The sequence below is a fragment of the Trichomycterus rosablanca genome, chromosome 5, assembly GCF_030014385.1.
Source record: "Trichomycterus rosablanca isolate fTriRos1 chromosome 5, fTriRos1.hap1, whole genome shotgun sequence".
NCBI lineage: Eukaryota > Metazoa > Chordata > Actinopteri > Siluriformes > Trichomycteridae > Trichomycterus > Trichomycterus rosablanca.
In genome coordinates this window covers 2,961,058-2,980,735 of record NC_085992.1, presented here as the reverse complement: position 1 = coordinate 2,980,735, position 19,678 = coordinate 2,961,058, and the positions used below count along the sequence as shown (strand labels likewise).

Here is a 19,678-nt window from a genome sequence, read left to right as displayed (position 1 = left end):
CACACAGATGACGTGTTAATGAAACGCTCGATCGGCTTTCTAACGACTTCCTGTTTTACTTCAGAACCGGGAAAAGTTTGGAGGTTTTTAATTATAAGCACATTTACAAAATAACGGATTCTATTCCTAATGGGACACACGCTTATAAATTTAATAGCATCTGGAAGAACATAAGCTAAGGTAAGCAGTGGTTATGATTTTTTTTTTGCTGTGTTTGGGATTTTGGCCGCTGTGCGGTAATTTGCAATGAAAACAAAACGTATCAGTTTAAGCTTTTAACAGGTACCTAGGACCTTTATCTGAACTTTCATATTATTTGTTTATTTCTACGCTACATTTCCAATATATGTTTTGTGTAGATTATATTGACTCGTGACTTGACTCAGACTCTACCCTGAAGACTCGTGACTCAACTCGGACTCGTATTTTGTGACTTGTGAACATCTCTGGAGCTCAGTCTTCTAATTTAACACGGTACCTGACCGAAAAAATTTAGGTATTTTTATTTACACATTTTCTCCCCTTTTTTTATCCTGATTTTAGTGCATCCAATTATCCGGCTTGCATTACACTTCCTCTCTACTGATGTTGAACTCCACCCTGACTAAGGAGAGCCGTGACTAAAATACACCCCCTCCGACATGTGTGCAGTAGCCGACTGCATCTTTTCACCTGCGTGAGGCGAGTTCATATGCGGATCAGCTTTGTGTATGGAGAGCCACACCCTGTCCACATTATCCCCCACCTTTGTGCAGGCACCATCAATCAGTCAGAAGAGGTCGTAAATACATCAGTTGTGAGGAATCCCCTTCCGGGCCCCCGCCCTGAATTAACAACAAGCCTTGTTGTGCATTGTACGTGTAGGCGCCCAGCCTGCCGGTAGCAGAGCTGAGATTCGAAACGACTGGAACATTTTGGACATGAATGATTTCATTATTACATTATATAAAAGAACTATTACAGCATAATCAATATAATGGTGGTGTGGTGGCGTGAAGGTGCTCAGATGCACCAGGACCTGGACGACTTGCAGTTGTTGCAGGGACAATGAATTCCACACCCTGAATGGAAAGTCATCTGTCCATGGGCGCTCAGGTGGCACAGCGATAAAACACGCTAGTCGTTTCGAATTTCAGCTCTGCCATCTGGACGCCTATATGAACAACGACTGGCTGTTGTTCATACAGGATGGGAGCCGGACAGCGATTCCTCATAACTGATGCAATTACGACCTCTGCTGGCTTATCGATTGCACTGCACAGAGTCTAGGGATAATGCGTCGATCAGGGTGTGGCTCTCCGTACACAAAGCTGATCCGCATACGAACTCATACGCATAAGAAATGTAGGTATTTTTATTTACACATTTTCTCCCCTTTTTTCTCCTGATTTTAGTGTATCCAGTTACCCGGCTTGCATTACACTTCCTTTCTACTGATGTTGACCTCCTCCCTGGTTGAGGAGAGCCTACGTGTCCTGCAGGTGAAAAGATGCACACGTGTCGGAGGGGGCGTGTGTCCGTCTCGGCTCTCCTCAAGCAGGGTGGGGATCAACATCAGTACAGAGAAAATGGAAAAATGGGAGAAAATGCATAAACAAAACAAAACAAAAAGTCATCTGTCCGTGAGATTAAGTTGAGGTGTTATTGTGATATTCAGCAGGACAATTATGCAATTCCACCCCCACCACCCCCTCTTTACCTTCCAATTTAACCAAAAAGTCCTGAGTCAAACCCAAATTAAGTCTGAAATCAGTCAGTTAAACAGAATTGCGCCAAGTGAGGCAGCAACCATCACAAAGAGGGGGGCAATTACTTGTTCGCATGGCTGCTAGTACATAGGGGTATGAACATAAGGTGCATAAAGTTTGGTGGGTGGTCGGGAGCACAGAGGAGGAGGAGGAGGGTACCGGGGGTGTGGAAGAGTGCGTGTGCCTCGGCTCCTATTTCCCCTCAGTGAAGTTTGCCGCTGCATCAGTCGCACCGGAGAGCGCAAAGGGAACACAGGAACACCAGGGGAACACCAGGGGAACACAAGGACCCAGGAAGGGAATTTAAGAGAACAGGGAACCCTAAACAGGAGTTAAAATCAGCCTGGTGCGTTTAAACATGATACCACGGGGCGACTGAGACTCGGATCAGGAGCTTCAGTCTGAATAAAACGAAACGAGTCGAGTTTTGCCGAGCGGAGCCGAACCCACCCGAGGAGACTGAAGAGGAGAGAGGGGACGTCTGGTACCGAGTTCTGGGGATAAAAAGCCCTGCATGCACATGGACCAAGTTCATCATTTTGTTCATCTTATGTTTTCAATGTCTGTGCAGAAATATCTGGATTACCCTCATGCCCGCGCGTTTGCGTGAACGCGGCTCCGTCTGAACCGCAGGAACTTTCAGGATCACTTCGGATTTCGTGGAGCGGATTTTCCTCTGGACATAAATCAATAGATAAAAGAAAATGCACTTTTTTGGAATATCGGTGTGCTTTGCGTTGTCGGCGCTGCTCTACACGAACCTCGCGTTCCAATCCGGGCAAGATTACTATGATTACGAGCAGGAGGAGGCGGACGATGGCATGGTAAGATGGCATGGCATGGCATGGCATGGCATGGTATGGCACCCCAAAGTGCGTGTAGTCTTAAACGAAGCCGAAAGATTTGCTTCGATCGTTTTGTTCTTTAAGTGAGAATAAGGAACACTGGCACCGTTGGCATGTACTGTATGTGCACCAAGCAGCTGAGGCTGTTTTATTGTGTTCTTGCTTCTTCATCTGTCCAAAATTAGCTTATGGACACTGGGAGCTCAGCTGAGTGGTACTGTAGTTGGACTAGTTGCTAGATTAAGCCCACCACAACCACCAAGATACCTCTGTTGGGTCCCCGAGCAAGGCATATATTATTTGGCATATCTGGTCCTGGAGAGGCTTGTAAGTCATATAGGTTTGGGGTTTGGGACTGTATTAAAAACACAATGTAGGCTATACATACACTGTGCTTTAGTAACACTTAATACACATTTTATTTACATAAGAGTATTAGAATTGTATTGTTATTTAGATTTTTTATTCAGTGCATTCTACACAGTGCATTTTTTTAAGGTCGCCTGAAGTACCTCTTTAGGGTGCTTCCGATATCACCAGTCATACCCGTCCCACAGTTTTCTTTTTCCTGGATTTTCAATCCAGTCAGTCATTCCCAATTCCCTGATTCCCTGATTTTTCGCACAATCCCTGATCTGATCAAGGAGAGCCAGAACACCACAGCCACAGGACGCGGAAGATGGCATGGTATGATGGCATGGCATGGCACCACAACACCGCAGTCGTGCTAAGCTCCTTCTTATCACCTGCTTGTTTTGGGTCATACTAAGCTGCATGTGACCCCACTTGGTGCTTAGTCCAAGCAGCAATAGATGGAAGAGACTTCATCCGACCTTCCCAACATCAAACACGGCCAGTTGTGTTTGTGTGGCACTGCCAGGTTGGTGGCTCTACAGATATTCAAACTCCATAAAATTGCCCATAAATTAATTGTAGAACTTGTTTTCATTCAATACGTGTTAACTTACCACTTAGAAAATCAACCAAACTTGCAAGCTGACCAGTAGTTGACCAAGTGGTCCAAATATTTGGATAAGACGGTGTATGTATGAGCATGATCGACTTCAGAGCATCTTAACCTGAGATGATAAATCATTGTTATCAGGTGTAGCAAGTCGGAGTGTCCAGGAGTTCCTTCTGACAGTTATGCCTAGTTCACACTACATGATTTTTGCCCTGATTTTCGCTCACCGACTGGTCGGCGCTAGATTTGCCGGCCCTGGAGCAACTCGGCAATCGAAACTCGGCTCTCAATCGCTATGGGTGAACTGCTCAACAACTCGATCCGAGCAGCTCGGCGACCGAAGAGAGATTTCTAGCTTGTCAAATATCTGGATATGAGTTTGCCGACTGGCAATGAGTGCGGTGTCGAACAGCCAATGAGAACGCAAGATACGGTGTGAAGGGAAACGTAGGGGAGGAGTGTAAAAAGGTGGGACAGGGGTGTAATATAGTTTATATCAGAATACATCGGTACTACACACACGTTTTACAGTATTTCTGACCTTATCGTTCTCTACAAAACAAAACACCAACACCAAAAATATTTATTAACCTTCAACTCACTATAGAACAAACAATCCCTGCTGGTCGTGTTGCCAAATCCGCTCAGATTCATTTATTTTTTCTACTTGATTTTACGCTGCACATCAGCGCACAAACTTTGATCGCTCGCTACTTGTTGACGTGCATTTTTGGACGTGGTATTATTAAACCCCTCGTCACTTCTCGTGTGTGTTCTCGTGACAGAACGTAGTTTGGGAGACCAGAGAAGCTCGCCTGCGATTCCAGTTAGTGATAGATGGTGTAGTGTGAAACCCCTTATCACCGATCAGTCGTGTAGTGTGAAAGCCACACCGACCTGAAAGACTCCCAATTACAAGAGATCCAGTCGTGTAGTGTGACCTTGTACAGCGACCCGACCACTTGGATAGTCGTGTAGTGTGAACTTGGCATTAGGTGGACTCATTTCTACTTCATAGTTAATAAAAGCTACGGCTAAAATCTATTTCAGATGAATGATGTTTAGAGCCTTGGCTTCATCAGACACATGCAGGGTCATGCCATTAGGGTTTGAGTAATCAGATATGTATATGTTTATTTATATGGAGGAATGAAAGATTAGATCCAAGTCTGACCACATAAACCAGAATAATCGGAGAGTTTGATGGGAGTTGGATGATTCTTCTCTAGAATGCACTTTCTTGAAATATTTAATGGAATATTTTAATCAAGTTGTAGATTCTGAGCAAGAGGAAGCAGATAATCAGGGTGGATATGTATAGAAATGCAAAGCGTATAAAATTGTTCAGATCTGGAATGGACAGAGTTTTTTTTTTTTTATCAGCCCCAATTACCATATAGAAGCACTTTGTACTTCTACAATTACTGACTGTAGTCCATCTGTTTCTCTACATACCTTTCTAACTTGCTTTCATGCTGTTCTTCAATGGTCAGGACCCCCACAGGACCACCACAGAGCAGGTATTGTTTGGGTGGTGGATCATTCTCAGCACTGCAGTGACTCTGACATGGTGGTGGTGTGTTAGTGAGTGTTGTGCTGGTATGAGTGGATCAGACACAGCAGCGCTGCTGGAGTTTTTAAATACCGTGTCCACTCACTGTCCACTTTATTAGACTTTCCTACCTAGTCGGTCCACCTTGTTGATGTAAAGTCAGAGACGATCGCTCATCTATTGCTGCTGCTTGAGTTGGTCACGGGACGCTGTCCACTGGGTGCTGTTGGCTGGATATATTTGGTGGGTGGACGATTCTCAGTCCAGCAGTGACAGTGAGGTGTTTAAAAATGGATCCACTCATACCAGCACAACACACACTAACACACCACCACCATGTCAGTGTCATTGCAGTACTGAGAATGATCCACCACCTAAATAATACCTGCTCTGTGGTGGTCCTGTGGGGGTCCTGACCATTGAAGAACAGCATGAAAGCAGGTTAAAATGTATGTAGAGAAACAGATGGACTAGAGTCAGTAATTGTAGAACTACAAAGTGCTTCTATATGGTAAGTGGATGAGCCAGAGAACTCTAGGAGTCTAAGGCAAATGTTTACAGATTGTTTTATTGGAAGATCCAAGCCGTAAGAGAGGGATCTGCTGTATTTGGAAACTTTGTGTTCCAGGAACAGACTGAGGAACTCTGTGGAGCTTTACCAGGAGATCTGATGAGCTGAAGCCTTTAGGATGATGTGTTGTTGTTGTTGGTGTTAGGGGTTATCAGACTGTCTATGTGTGTTTGTATTGAGTCTGAAAAACAAGGTGTTTTTTAACTAAGTGTTTTCTTGTGAACGTGTTCCGATCCGGAGCGACGATGGCCGGCCAAGTGTGGATGTTCTTCAGATGGTTAGAAGTGTCACTAACAATCAACAACTCTGAGGCGGTTCCTCATGAAACTGATGTCATTGTTATTTGTGGTGATCTGGTTTGCCAAAAATGTCCTAAAAAAACAGAAGATACGACGCTGTTTATCTTCTCTGTTACAAAATATCGACAAGTATTGGGACGCCCCTTCTAATTATTGAATGCATGTGTTTTAGACACAACAATTGCTAACAGGTGTAATAAATCCATTATATAAAGGATAATACATGCATCCAACTTTGCAGCAACAGTTTAGGGAAGGCCCTTTCCTTTTCTAGGCTCTGCAAGGTTTAAAGGAAACGCTGGTGGGCATCAGCCCTACTAAACAGCTTTGGAAAAAACTGGAACATCAACTGAGGTTTTCATGACCAGCATCAGGGCCCAACCATTCGAATGCTGTCATCTTTTGACTGAATGAGCACAAATTCCCTCAGACATACCTCAAAGTCTTGTGAGAAGCCTTCTCAGAAGAGCGGCTGTTGTTTGCACCACTGAATGGAATCAGATTCTTATACAGAATGTAACACAAATGAGGAGAACTTAATATAATAATAAAAAAATATGCACTGATCAGCCATAACATTAAAACCACCTCTTTGTTTCTACACTCACTGTCCATTTTATCAGCTCCACTTACCATATAGAAGCACTTTGTAGTTCTACAATTACTGACTGTAGTCCATCTGTTTCTCTGCATGCTTTGTTAGCCCCCTTTCATGCTGTTCTTCAATGGTCAGGACCCCCACAGGACCCCCACAGAGCAGGTATTATTTAGGTGGTGGATCATTCTCAGCACTGCAGTGACACTGACATGGTGGTGGTGTGTTAGTGTGTGTTGTGCTGGTATGAGTGGATCAGACACAGCAGCGCTGCTGGAGTTTTTAAATACCGTGTCCACTCACTGTCCACTCTATTAGACACTCCTACCTAGTTGGTCCACCTTGTAGATGTAAAGTCAGAGACGATCGCTCATCTATTGCTGCTGTTTGAGTCGGTCATCTTCTAGATCTTCATCAGTGGTCACAGGATGCTGCCCACAGGGCGCTGTTGGCTGGATATATTTTTGGTTGGTGGACTATTCTCAGTCCAGCAGTGACAGTGAGGTGTTTAAAAACTCCAGCAGCGCTGCTGTGTCTGATCCACTCATACCAGCACAACACACACTAACACACCACCACCATGTCAGTGTCACTGCAGTGCTGAGAATGATCCACCACCTAAATAATACCTGCTCTGTGGTGGTCCAGTCAGTAATTGTAGAACTACAAAGTGCTTCTATATGGTAAGTGGAGTTGATAAAATAGATAGTGAGTGTAGAAACAAGGAGGTGGTTTTAATGTTATGGCTGATCGGTGTATATTAGTTCATTTATTAAAGAAATGAGGTGCTGCGTCACCTGTATCAGACAGTGTGAAAAAGTAATTGCCCCTGATAGCAGAAACCGCATCCAAATGTTTGGAAACTGATTGGAGACCGGACTTTTACTTCTCTGAGGAAGAATTACACCCCACTATTCATCACAAAGTTACTTTATTTTGGCTTATTGAAGTGTTTTCGAGGATAAAACGATCATCTGAAGGCCTCACAGCATCTGTATTGGGGTTAAAGTCCACCGTACAGGATTTTGACCAGTCCACTCGAAAAAAAAGCCCTAATTTTAAACAGTATCGTTTGAGCTGTTAAAAGTTGGATTTTCTTTTGTGCTTTGCAGGATTGTTGGATAGTTAGATCACTGCGCTTTAGCTTTTCCTTTGGGATTTTCTGGTAATAAGCAACATTCGTGTTTCCAGCAGATCCCCGGATGCGCTGAAGGTTGCAACAGAAGTAGGAATGCATCAGCAATGCATCTGAAAAAAACCAGAGGAACTCTGAATGAATCAGGGGATCTAAAAGTCTAAAACAGGTGTTTTTTGTCTTCTAAATGCACCTCTATCAGTGATCAGAAACAGTGATTAAACTATATGGCCAAAAGTATTTGGACACCCGACCATAAGTTTGTTAGATGTGCTATTGCAAAAAAAAGAAATGCTATTAAAACAGACATTTTGTTTTCTGTATTATTGATGCATTTTCTCCCAATTAATCGTAGTTAATCTGTCTTCTGCTGCTGGTGGATCCCTGATTGCAGTCGAGGTGGGTATATCGCTGCTCACGCCTCCTCCGACCCACGTGCAGCCCTTAGCAGAACCCTTTTTCACCCATGCACTCTGCACAGGCGCCTCTATCTGCTAATCAGGGTCCTTACACGGCGTTTGAAGACCCCACCCACATAGTCCGGTCGTCCGTGTCTGCTGCACTGCCAATTATGCCCGCTAGATGGCGCCCAGCCAACCTCAACGCTGAGTTTCAAATCGAGGAGTTCAGAATCTCGGCGCTGGTGTGTTAGTGGAATGTCTCGCTGTGCCACCTGGGCGCCTATATGATCTTTTTAGCTATAAATAATAATAAAAGCTTCTCACAAGAATTTGAAGTATGTCTGTGGGAATTTGTGCCCGTTCAGCCAAAATAAGCATTTGTAGGGCTAGGCTGATGTTGGTCAAGAAAGTCTCAGTTGATGTTTCATTGCTACTGAAGAAGTGTAATCATTTTCATGTAATTTAGATGTTAGAAGAATTTTATTGCCCGCTCAGGTGGCGCAGCGGTAAAATATGCTAGCACACCAGAGCTGGGATTTCAAATACATCCATCCGGCTGGGCTGGGCGGCCACATGAACAACGATTTGCTGTTGTTCAGGGAAGGGACGAGCCGGACCAGGGTTCCTCATAACTGGTTCAGTTACGACCTCTGCTGGCTGATTGATGGCGCCTGCGCAGAGTCGAGGAATAATGCTGATCAGGGTGTGGCTCTCCGTGCACAAGGCTGATCCGCATATGAACTCGCCTCGTGCAGGTGAAAAGATGCAGTCGGTACTGTGCACGTGTCTGAGGGGGCGTGTGTCAGTTGCGAAGCTCCTCGGTCAGCAGAGGAGGGTTGTATTGGTACAGAGGAAGCGTAATGCAATCAGGGTAGTTGGATATGACTAAATTAGGTGAGAATATTGGGAAAAAAGAAAGAATTAAAAGCACATTTTGATGTTACATTGGTCAGTATTTTAAGAGTCTCTTTAAATATATGGTAAGGAGATATTGTGAGTCTGGCAGCAGAAAAATGAAAAATTGATCGTGAAATGTGTGATTTTCTATCACTGAACCTCATATGACGGATGGTAGCGGGTGTAATTTATCAGATGTAAGTTATCTACATCATACTAGAGAAGGACCTTTTCTTGTTCTGGCATGACTGTCCGTCTGTGACATACACCGATCAGGCATAACATTATGACCCCCTTCCTAATATTGTGTTGGTGCTACGTGTCAAAGTAACATCCACATGGATGGCAGGACCCGAGGTTTCCCAGCAGAACGTTGCCCAATGCATAACACTGCCTCCGTCGGCTTGCCTTCTTCCCATAGTGCATCCTGGTGCCGTGGGTTCCCCAGGTAAACGATGCACACGCACACGGCCATGCTGCCCCATACACAACAAACTGTGCTGCTCTGTGTATTCTGACACCTTTCTATCAGAACCAGCATGAACTTCTTCAGCAGTTTGAGCTACAGGAGCTCGTCTGTTGGATCGGACCACACGGGCCAGCCTTCACTCCACACGCGCATCAATGAGCCTTGGCTGCCCATGACCCTGTCGCCGGTTTACCACTGTTCCTTCCACTGACCACTGCAGACCGGGAACACCCCACAAGAGCTGCAGTTTTGGAGATGCTCTGACCCAGTCGTCTAGCCATCACAATCTGGCCCTTGTCAAATTTGCTCAGATCCTCACACTCGCCCATTTTTCCTGCTTCTAACATCAACTTTGAGGATAAAATGTTCACTCGCTGCCTAATAAATCCCCCCCACTAACAGGTGCCGTGATGAAGAGATAATCAGTGTTATTTACTTCACCTGTCAGTGGTCATAATGTTATGCCTGGTCGGTGTATTTCAGGTGTATAAAACCAGGTTTGATGATTCTTGGGGGAAAAAAAAACAAAATCATAATGGGCAGCATTAGCTCAAGGGTTAAAGTACTGGATTATTGATTAGAAGGGGACTGGTTTAAGTCCCACCACTGACTGTTGGTCCCCTGAGCAAGATCCTCAACTGGGAGTGGAAGCTAAGCGGGGTGGGGCTCATTTGGCCTATCAGTTGAAGATTGTGGGTTTGAATCCTGGCTCTGCTATGCACCCACTGTTGGGCCCTTGAGCAAGGCCCTTAACCCTGTCTGCTCCAGGGGCGTACAATGTCTGACCCTGCACTCAGAAAAAATATATTTAATTGTACTGTACACGTTTATGTATATACACTGATCAGCCAAAACATTAAAACCACCTCCTTGTTTCTACACTCACTGTACATTTTATCAGCTCCACTTACCATATAGAAGCACTTTGTAGTTCTACAATTACTGACTGTAGTCCATCTGTTTCTCTACATGCTTTGTTAGCCCCCTTTCACTCTGTTCTTCAATGGTCAGGACCCCCACAGGACCACCACAGAGCAGGTATTATGTAGGTGGTGGATCATTCTCAGCACTGCAGTGACACTGACATGGTGCTGGTGTGTTAGTGTGTGTTGTGCTGGTATGAGTGGATCAGACACAGCAGCACTGCTGGAGTTTTTAAATACCGTGTCCACTCTACTGTCCACTCTATTAGACACTCCTACCTAGTTGGTCCACCTTGTAGATGTAAAGTCAGAGACGATCGCTCATCTATTGCTGCTGTTTGAGTCGGTCATCTTCTAGACCTTCATCAGTGGTCACAGGACGCTGCCTACGGGGCTTTATATTTTTTGGTTGGTGGACTATTCTCAGTCCAGCAGTGACAGTGAGGTGTTTAAAAACTCCAGCAGTGGTGCTGTGTCTGATCCACTCATACCAGCACAACACACACTAACACACCACCACCATGTCAGTGTCACTGCAGTGCTGAGAATCATCCACCACCTAAATAATACCTGCTCTGTGGTGGTCCTGTGGGGGTCCTGACCATTGAAGAACAGGGTGAAAGGGGGCTAACAAAGCATGCAGAGAAAGAGATGGACTACAGTCAGTAATTGTAGAACTACAAAGTGCTTCTATATGGTAAGTGGAGGTCATAAAATGTACAGTGAGTGTAGAAACAAGGAGGTGGTTTTAATGTTATGGTTGATCGGTGTATATGACCAATAAAGGTTCTTCTTATTTGGCACCGTCGGCCTCCTTAACGTACAGCATATTTTTTTCATTCAAAAGCGATCCCACATGCTTAAGTGAAAGTTCTGACAACAGGTTGAAACCTTTCCCATAAGTAATGTGTAGCGCGAGGCTAATTGCGAGTGCCCGAAATTACACCCGTTCCCTCTTGTTTTCGTAGCTCGGCCTCACTCAGGTCCCAGGAGTGGATGTAAAATTCATAGCTTATTAAGAACCATTTTGCTGGAATCTGAGAAGTATGGGAGAGAAAACAAAGCCCGTCTAGGCCCACGACTGCGACCCCGAGATTTCCTAATGGTTTATTTTAGATCCGTACGGGCCGTGTTTGTCTTGCGGTCGAGCCTCGGAGGTGAGGACGTCCGTGATTGCACATGTGGTCGTGAAAAGCTGAGCGAAGGATCGGCGGCTCTCTCGGTCTCATCGGGTTCCTGAAGGTCTCTTGGTCGGGACTATATTTTACCCCTGAGTGACTACGGGGCTGTAAATATCAGTCGCTAAGCTGCTGAAAGCTCTCGCCTAATTCTCGGCTGAGTTATAGACTCGCAGTTCTGACGGTTGAGAGAGTTACAGCGGTGTAAATAAAGTCGTTCCCTGCTCGTCTGATCGCGTCTGTCACTGCCTGTGTGTTCACTGATGATTTAGATCGGAGCAAAAAAAACAAGACGAACATAATTTTACTCGGTGGTTAGTGCGGTCACCCAACAGCGAGAAGGTCCTGGGTTTGATTCCCAGATAGAGTGGCCCAGGAGGGAGGGAGAATCGTGGTCTTTTTTCATCATCTTACACTCCCGAGAAGAGGGCGTGTCTAAATTCTTAGATCCCTTAAAATGCTCCTACTGAGGCGCCTTAATTCTAAGTGATGATCTGACTGAATAACGAGGGACATCCTGTCCTTCCCCAAACTCTTGCCACTAGGGATGTCCCGATCCGATCTCAAAGATCGGAATCGGGGCCGATCAAGGCATTTTTTAACTGATCGGTATCGGCTTTACTAAGGCCGATCCTAATCCCGATCCTTCGTTTTACGTCAGCATGTCCGCTGTGTGGAAATACTTTAAATTGGAAAGTGAAACAAGTCCAACAGTGAAGTGTAATGTCTGCAGTGTGAGCGTTTCACGAGGCGGTGGGAGCAGAGCTGCGTTCATTACTGTAGAATTTTACTGTTTATACGGTGTGTGAGTCAAGGATCACTCCGGTTTACAAAACAATAACTTTTAATCCAAGTATGAAAACTTCAGGACCATAACATACAGCACGAGTTACAAGACTGAACGACATCTCAGTATCAAGCACTCTGATTGGCTTAGTTATGTAACCGAGCGTCGTAGTGATGCACTCGCTTAATAAAGAAATAAATACACGCTATATTCACAAATCGTCGGGAGCATAACACTTTATTAACTTCTTCTGTTATGGTACCGAATAGCGGACAGCTAGAGTCATCGCGTTAGCCAAGCATGCTATTCCATTCACTATGGAAGCCCCAAAGGGTCAAAACACACTCACTTTGCATAGAAACGTCCATCAAACCATCGTCACAATACAAGCACAGAAAAGTTTGTTACAGTTACAACATGCATACAAGTTCGGTGGCTCATAAGAAACAAACCAGATATCATTTAACCAAACAATCTACAATTACTACCAATCTGATACGGCACCTAAAAAATAAACACTCAGTCGAATACACCGAGTTTATTATTATATGATGAGAAGAGGAACCGGCTGATTTTCCTCAAAAAGAACCTTCACTTTATTTTGAGTGTTCTAGTTTACTACTACAATGCTGCACTAAGTTTGTTTACTTTTATTTTGTAAAAATAAAAGAACATTAAGCAATAGCTTGGATGCAGGCAATTCATTGTGTCATTTCCCTTCAGCACTGCAGAGCTATTCAGTTGTTAAACATGTACATTGGATTAATTTGAATAACAGTAATGTACTTGAAGTGTGCACTGTGTGAACAGTATTATCTAGTTCTTATCTAGACCATATCTAGAAAATACAAGTATCTGTTTGAGACTCGGTATCAAATCGGGATCAAAATTTATGATCGGGATCGGGATCGGGAACAAAAGAGCGTGATCGGGACATTCCTAGTTGCCACATATTTATTTGACATTTTTCATTGTATTTATACGACTAATAGGAACTGGTTTGTTGAAAATATAACTAATAATTAGGAGTGGTGTCCCAATACTTTTGTCCATAGTGCATGTGGACACCTAAGCAGAGGTCAGGCACTGATGGATGAGCAGGCCTGATTTATCCCAGAACTGTTCAGTGGTGTTGAGGTCAGAGAGAGAGCGGGAATAGAAAAGGACCTTCCCCAAACTCTTGCAGCAAATTTAATCCAAATCTTATTTTTTTTATAGAATTAATTTGTATACATGATATGAGTGTTTTTTTTCTGTTTAATTAAATAATTTATTTCCCAAATGACTTACAATAGTGACTTTGCATTGAGGGTTAGGGGCCTTGCTCAGGGGCCCAAAATAGTCCACTTGGCAGTAGTGGGGCTTGGACTTCCCATGAAGCAAACTTTTCATCAGAAGTTCTTTATCTGAAGACTGTTGACCAGGAGGTTGCTTGTTCTAGCCCAACCATTGCCAACTTGCCACTGTTGGGCACCTGAGCGAGGCCCTTAATTGCTTGCATTACATTCAGTCCCTTCAGGTCAATACATCTGCTAAATTCTATAAATTAGTGTAAATATAAACATCTACGTGCATTAACATCACACATCCGACTCAGCAACTGCGCTCAGATCAGTGGCTGTTTGCTGTCAGATACTCTTGACGTTTTATGATTCTTCAATGATTTTGTGCAAATGTTATTTTCGGCCGTCAGATTCTAATTCATGAGTTTACTTTAAATACATCTGACCACTTGGACGAATGTCCTCTGCGAATAATTCATCTCTTTTCTTGGTACCTCAAATATCTCACACATTAGAACCAGTGTAAAATGATAGATAGTGCAGGGATTCCCTGAGATTCCTCCTCATTTCCTGTGTGTGTGTGTTTGTGTGTGTGTGTGTTTATGTTCTCGTCTCCTGAACGGAGTTTATTGGCCCTGAGTAAATAAACTCTTAATCGATTCTCTACGCTTAACTAGCGGCACAGAAGCTTCAGTGAAGATGCTCATGTTTCCTTTTCCGAGCACAATGTTTGTCTTCCAAATAGAGCAATTAAAAGAGCAAATGAAATTTTATTTACCGTCGTTAGCTGAAAAAGAGACGAGGGTTTTTCTGGATGGTTTAGAGAATCTTGTGCTGCTGTTTTGTGGAGGTTCCTTGAAGTTCGCGTGTTAAATGCAGCTTATCTGAACAGCATTAAGACCTGATGGCCAGACAATGAAGTGAAGCATCTCAGAAACAACAAGGGGTATCACGGGAGGGATGAGGGGTCCAAGGAGGGCAAGTCACGAACCGTACTGTGATGAGAACACACATAACAGGGTTTGTGTTCCTAATAAATAGGCCAATAAACATCACTGCTGCACCTGATACACGTTTCCCCGGGTATTACTGCTACTCTCAGTCCCATGCAGCTCTCCTGTGTGTGTGTGTGTGTGTGTGTGTGTGTGTATTCAGGTATTTGTGTTTGTATGTTTGTGTACATATGTGTGTTTTTACGTGTATTTGTGTTTGTGGTTGTTTGTGTGTGTATCTGTGTGTGTGTGTTTGTGTGTGTATTTGTGTTTAAATATATGTGTGTTTGTGTGTGTTTGTGAGTGTGGTTGTTTGGGAGTGTGTGTATTTGTGTGTGCGTGTGTATGTGTGTGTTTGTGTGAGTGGTTGTTTGTGTGTGTATGCATATTTGTATGTTTGTGTTTTTGTTTGTGTGTGTGTATTTATGTGTGTGTGTGTTTGTGGTTGTTTGTGTGTATCTGTGTTGTGTTTGTGTGTATTTTTGTGTGTATTTGTGCTTGTGTGTGTGTGGTTGAATATGTGTGTATTTGTGTGTGTGTGTGTATGTGTGTGTGTGTTTGTGTAAGTGGTTGTTTGTGTGTGTATGTGTACTTTTATGTTTGTGTTTTTGTTTGTTTGTGTGTGTATATTTATGTGTGTATTTGTGTTTGTGGTTGTTTGTGTGTGTATCTGTGTTGTGTTTGTGTATATATGTGTGTATATATGTGTGTGTATTTGTGTTGTGTGTACATTTGTGTGTGGTTGAATATGTGTATGTTTGTGTGCATTTGTGTTTGTGAGTGTGTTTGTTTGGGTGTGTGTGTATATTTGTGTGTGTGTATTAGTGTTTGTGTGTATTTGTGTGTATGTGTGTATATTTGTGTGTATGTGTATTTGTATGTGTGTATATTTGTGTGTATGTGTGTGTATTTGTGTGTGTGTGTATTTGTGTGTGTGTATTTGTATATTTGTGTGTGTATGTGTATATTTGTGTGTTTTGTGTGTGTATGTGTGTATATTTGTATATTTGTGTGTGTATGTGTATATTTGTATATTTGTGTGTGTATGTGTATATTTGTGTGTATGTGTAATTGTATGTGTGTATATTTGTGTGTGTATGTGTGTATATTTGTGTGTATGTGTAATTGTATGTGTGTATATTTGTGTGTATGTGTAATTGTATGTGTGTATATTTGTGTATTTGTGTGTGTATGTGTATATTTGTGTGTTTTGTGTATGTGTGTATATTTGTATATTTGTATATTTGTGTGTATGTGTATATTTGTGTGTTTTGTGTGTGTATGTGTATATTTGTGTGTTTTGTGTGTGTATGTGTATATTTGTGTGTTTTGTGTGTGTATGTGTATATTTGTGTGTTTTGTGTGTGTGTGTGGTTGCTTGTGTGTAGATTTTTCATGGTCAGAGACTCTGAGACTGTTTGATGCCCGAACACATAAAGGGCGGGGCGCCTGGTTCGGTTCTTGTGGAAGAGCTGGTGATGAGGGGAATGTGCCACGCCCTTCAGTGCAGGGATCTTCGTAGTTGCAGGACAGTCACGGTGCCTATGCTAACTACTGTCCACTGTGGGAAGCACCTCCAGCACCATGATGCGCTGTGGGACGACCCACCTCGACGTGCAGGAGTAGAAGGACGACTTCTCGTGGTGTCCATGAGCCTGTGGTTCTAATGTTTTGGCTCATGGGTGTGTGCACGCGCTGGCATACGTTACGTTAATGAAAGTCTGGGAGCCGTTATACACACGCAGCTCATTAGCGCGCGGCTCTGCCCAGAGCGCTGAGCTGCGACTTTACAGCCGTCGTTAATTCATGCAGAATTCTGCTGTAGGAAGTGTAAGCAATAAAGAAAACACAACCCACATGTTCTTCAGGATCCAAACGTCTTCTGCTTCTGCTTCCAGACTCGCTGTAACCACAGACTGAGGGATTAATACGTCGTTATGAATCTGACGGGTGCTCGGGTGGCACGGCGGGCTATTACGCTAGCCCCTGGATCTCTCTGTGTTGCCTGATGTCTGGTGCTAATCATGAGCAGCCAATATTTCGCAGTATAACCTTGTTATTTTAATTTTATTAGGTAAACCTATCATGTTTCTACCTTCTTTGATTATTTTATAAGCCTAAACTGCTTTACAGATGAGCTTTGTGGGTATACAATTACTGACTGTATCTCGTACACTTTGTCGCCCCCTGTAAGCGATATATTGTTAGAAAGGAACCCTTACAGAACCCCGCTCATCAGAAATCATTCTCAGCCCTGTAATGACATTAACATGGTAATAACACGGTAGTGTGTGCTGTACTGGTATGAGTGTAGCAGGTGCAGCAGTGTTGTTGGGACTTTTTTAACACTTTAATGTTAGTGCTGGGAGGAGAGTAGAGCTGTGACCAAAAATATAAAGCCGACAGCATCCTGTGGTCAGTAAGTGACCACTAATAAAAGCCCGGAGGAAGATGAGAACACTGTGCCTGAGTGAGAACACACATAACAGGGTTTGTGTTCCTAATAAAGAGGCTAATAATTAACATCACTGCTGCACCTCATACACGTTTCCTCGGGTATTACTGCTGTGTGTGTTTATTTGTGTGTTTGTGTACTTGTAATTTTGTGTGAGTTTGTGAGTGTGATTGGGTATGTGTGGGTATGTGTGGGTTTGTGTGTGTATTTGTGTTTATGAGTGTGGTTGTTTGGGTGTTTGTATTTGTGTGTTTGTGTACTTGTGTTTGTGTATGTTTGTTCATGTATTTGTGTTTTGTTTGTATGTGTGTTGGTGTGTATATTTATGTGTGTATTTATGTTTGTATTTGTGTGTGTGTGCATGTGTATATTTATGTGAGTATTTGTGAGTGTATTTGTCTTTGTGAGTGTGGTTGTTGTGTGTATCTGTGTAGTTATGTTTGTATTTGTGTGTGTTGGTGTGTATATTTATGTTTGTATTTATGTTTGTGTGTGTTGGTGTGTATATTTATGTGTATTGTTGTGTGTCTCTGTGTAGTTATGTTTGTATTTGTGTGTGTGTGTGTGTGTTTGTGCATGTATTTGTGTGTGTGTGTGCATGTGTATATTTTGTGTGTATTTGAGTGTGTGTTCATGTATATATTTATGTGTGTATTTGTGTGTTTGTGCATGTATTTGTGTGTGTGTGTGTGTGCATGTGTATATTTTGTGTGTATTTGAGTGTGTGTTCATGTATATATTTATGTGTGTATTTGTGTGTGTTTTTGTGTGTTTGTGCATGTATTTGTGTGTGTGTATTTGTGTGTGTGTGTGTTTTTGTGTGTTTGTGCATGTATTTGAGTGTGTGTTTGAATATTTGTGTGTGTTTGAATATGTGTGTGTTTGTGTGTGTGTTTGTGCGTGTGTTTCTTTGGGTTTGTGTAAGTGTGTATGTATGTGTTTGTTTGAATATTTGTGTGTGTGTGTGTGTGTGTGTGTTTGTGCATGTATTTGTGTGTGTGTATTTGTGTGTGTTTGAATATTTTTGTGTTTGAATATTTGTGTGTGTTTGTGCGTGTGTTTCTTTGGGTTTGTGTAAGTGTGTTTGTATGTGTGGTTAGTTCTGTGTTTGTGTATTTATGTTTGTATATATATGTGTGTGTGTTTATTTGAATATTTAAGTGTGTGCATTTGTATTTGTGTGTGTTTATTTGTGTGTGTGTGTATTTGTGAGTGTGTTTGGGTTTGTGTGACCGTGTTTGTGCATGTTTCTGTGTGTATTTGTGTGTTTATGTTTGTATTTGTGTGTGTTTGTTTGAATATTTAAGTGTGTGTATTTGTATTTGTGTGTGTTTATGTGTGTGTGTGTTTGTGAGTGTGTTTGGGTTTGTGTGACCGTGTTTGTGCATGTTTCTGTGTGTATTTGTGTGTTTATGTTTGTATTTGTGTGTGTTTGTTTGAATATTTAAGTGTGTGTATTTGTATTTGTGTGTGTTTATGTGTGTGTGTATTTGTGAGTGTGTTTGGGTTTGTGTGACCGTGTTTGTGCATGTTTCTGTGTGTATTTGTGTGTTTATGTTTGTATTTGTGTGTGTTTGTTTGAATATTTAAGTGTGTGTATTTGTGTGAGTGTTTGTTTGAATATTTAAGTGTGTGTGTGTGTGTGTGTGTGTGTGTGTGTGTGTGTGTATTGCTCTCAGTGTTTTCCGGTGGAACTGGACTTAAATGAATGAAACAGAGACGTAGTTTTCTGGATCTGACGGACTGAAATAAATAAAATATTAAATATTAAGTGTGTTCAGGCCACCTGATTTTTTACTTTTATTTAATGATGAATTCAGTGATTAAACACTAACTGTGTTAAAAGACCAGAACTTTGCAAAAACACGACATTTGGGGTCAAAACGTTTGTAATTCTTCATTAATAAAACAACATAAAGAATTAATGGAGCATTAAAACGTAAGCGGCTCTGAAAGTCTCATCATATTTTGATGATCTCGGTCATAATCTCGGTATTTTTTTTAAATTCAGTGGAAAATTTGACGTCAGCGCGTGCTGATCTGTTGATAAAATCTCTGTTCTGTTCCAGAAACACCTCGGGCTTCGTTTCTCGTTTATCTCCGCGGGGGATCAGAACGCTGTGGTTTGTGCTCGAGCGGTTTACCTGGTCGTGGGTAGTTTTGGTTTCGTGGTCTGTCATGTAACACACGCTGTAAGTTGAGTGCATGCAACACCTACACAAACTCAGTACGCAACATCATTTCTTTATTTTCTTTTTATAGTCAGTGTAACAGACACACCCTGCTGTGGAGATCGGCGGGTGGGCACGGTTACAGAATCGTGTCCTTCTGCCTTGCCAGATATAGCCGACAGAGGGGGCATGGAGGTGCAGATGACTGACATTCTGGTTCTCCTGAACCGACAGTCACCGCTCCTCACTGAGTGCTAATTCGCTCCAGGTGGAGGTGTTTCTATGTATCACGGTTTCTTCCTCTCAGATTTGCCGGCTCCTGTGTTGGTAAACCTGCCGGGTTTGATCCTTTCTGGTTTTCTGCTGGCGCAGATGCCGGTATTCTTTATGTTTTCTAAGGAACTCGGCTGGTG

The 19,678-nt window shown here is 42.7% G+C and overlaps 1 protein-coding gene across 1 annotated transcript in view; it reads left to right on the top strand.

Annotated features, from left to right (window-relative positions):
• The first annotated feature begins 2,007 nt into the window (after positions 1-2,007).
• vegfc (vascular endothelial growth factor c) overlaps positions 2,008-19,678 on the top strand; it is a 53,961-nt gene continuing 36,290 nt past the window's right edge. Inside the window, exon 1 of the mRNA XM_062994755.1 lies at positions 2,008-2,572. Coding sequence (XP_062850825.1) covers positions 2,453-2,572 — 120 coding nt within the window. The 5' untranslated portion in view covers positions 2,008-2,452. The remainder of the gene's footprint in view (positions 2,573-19,678) is intronic.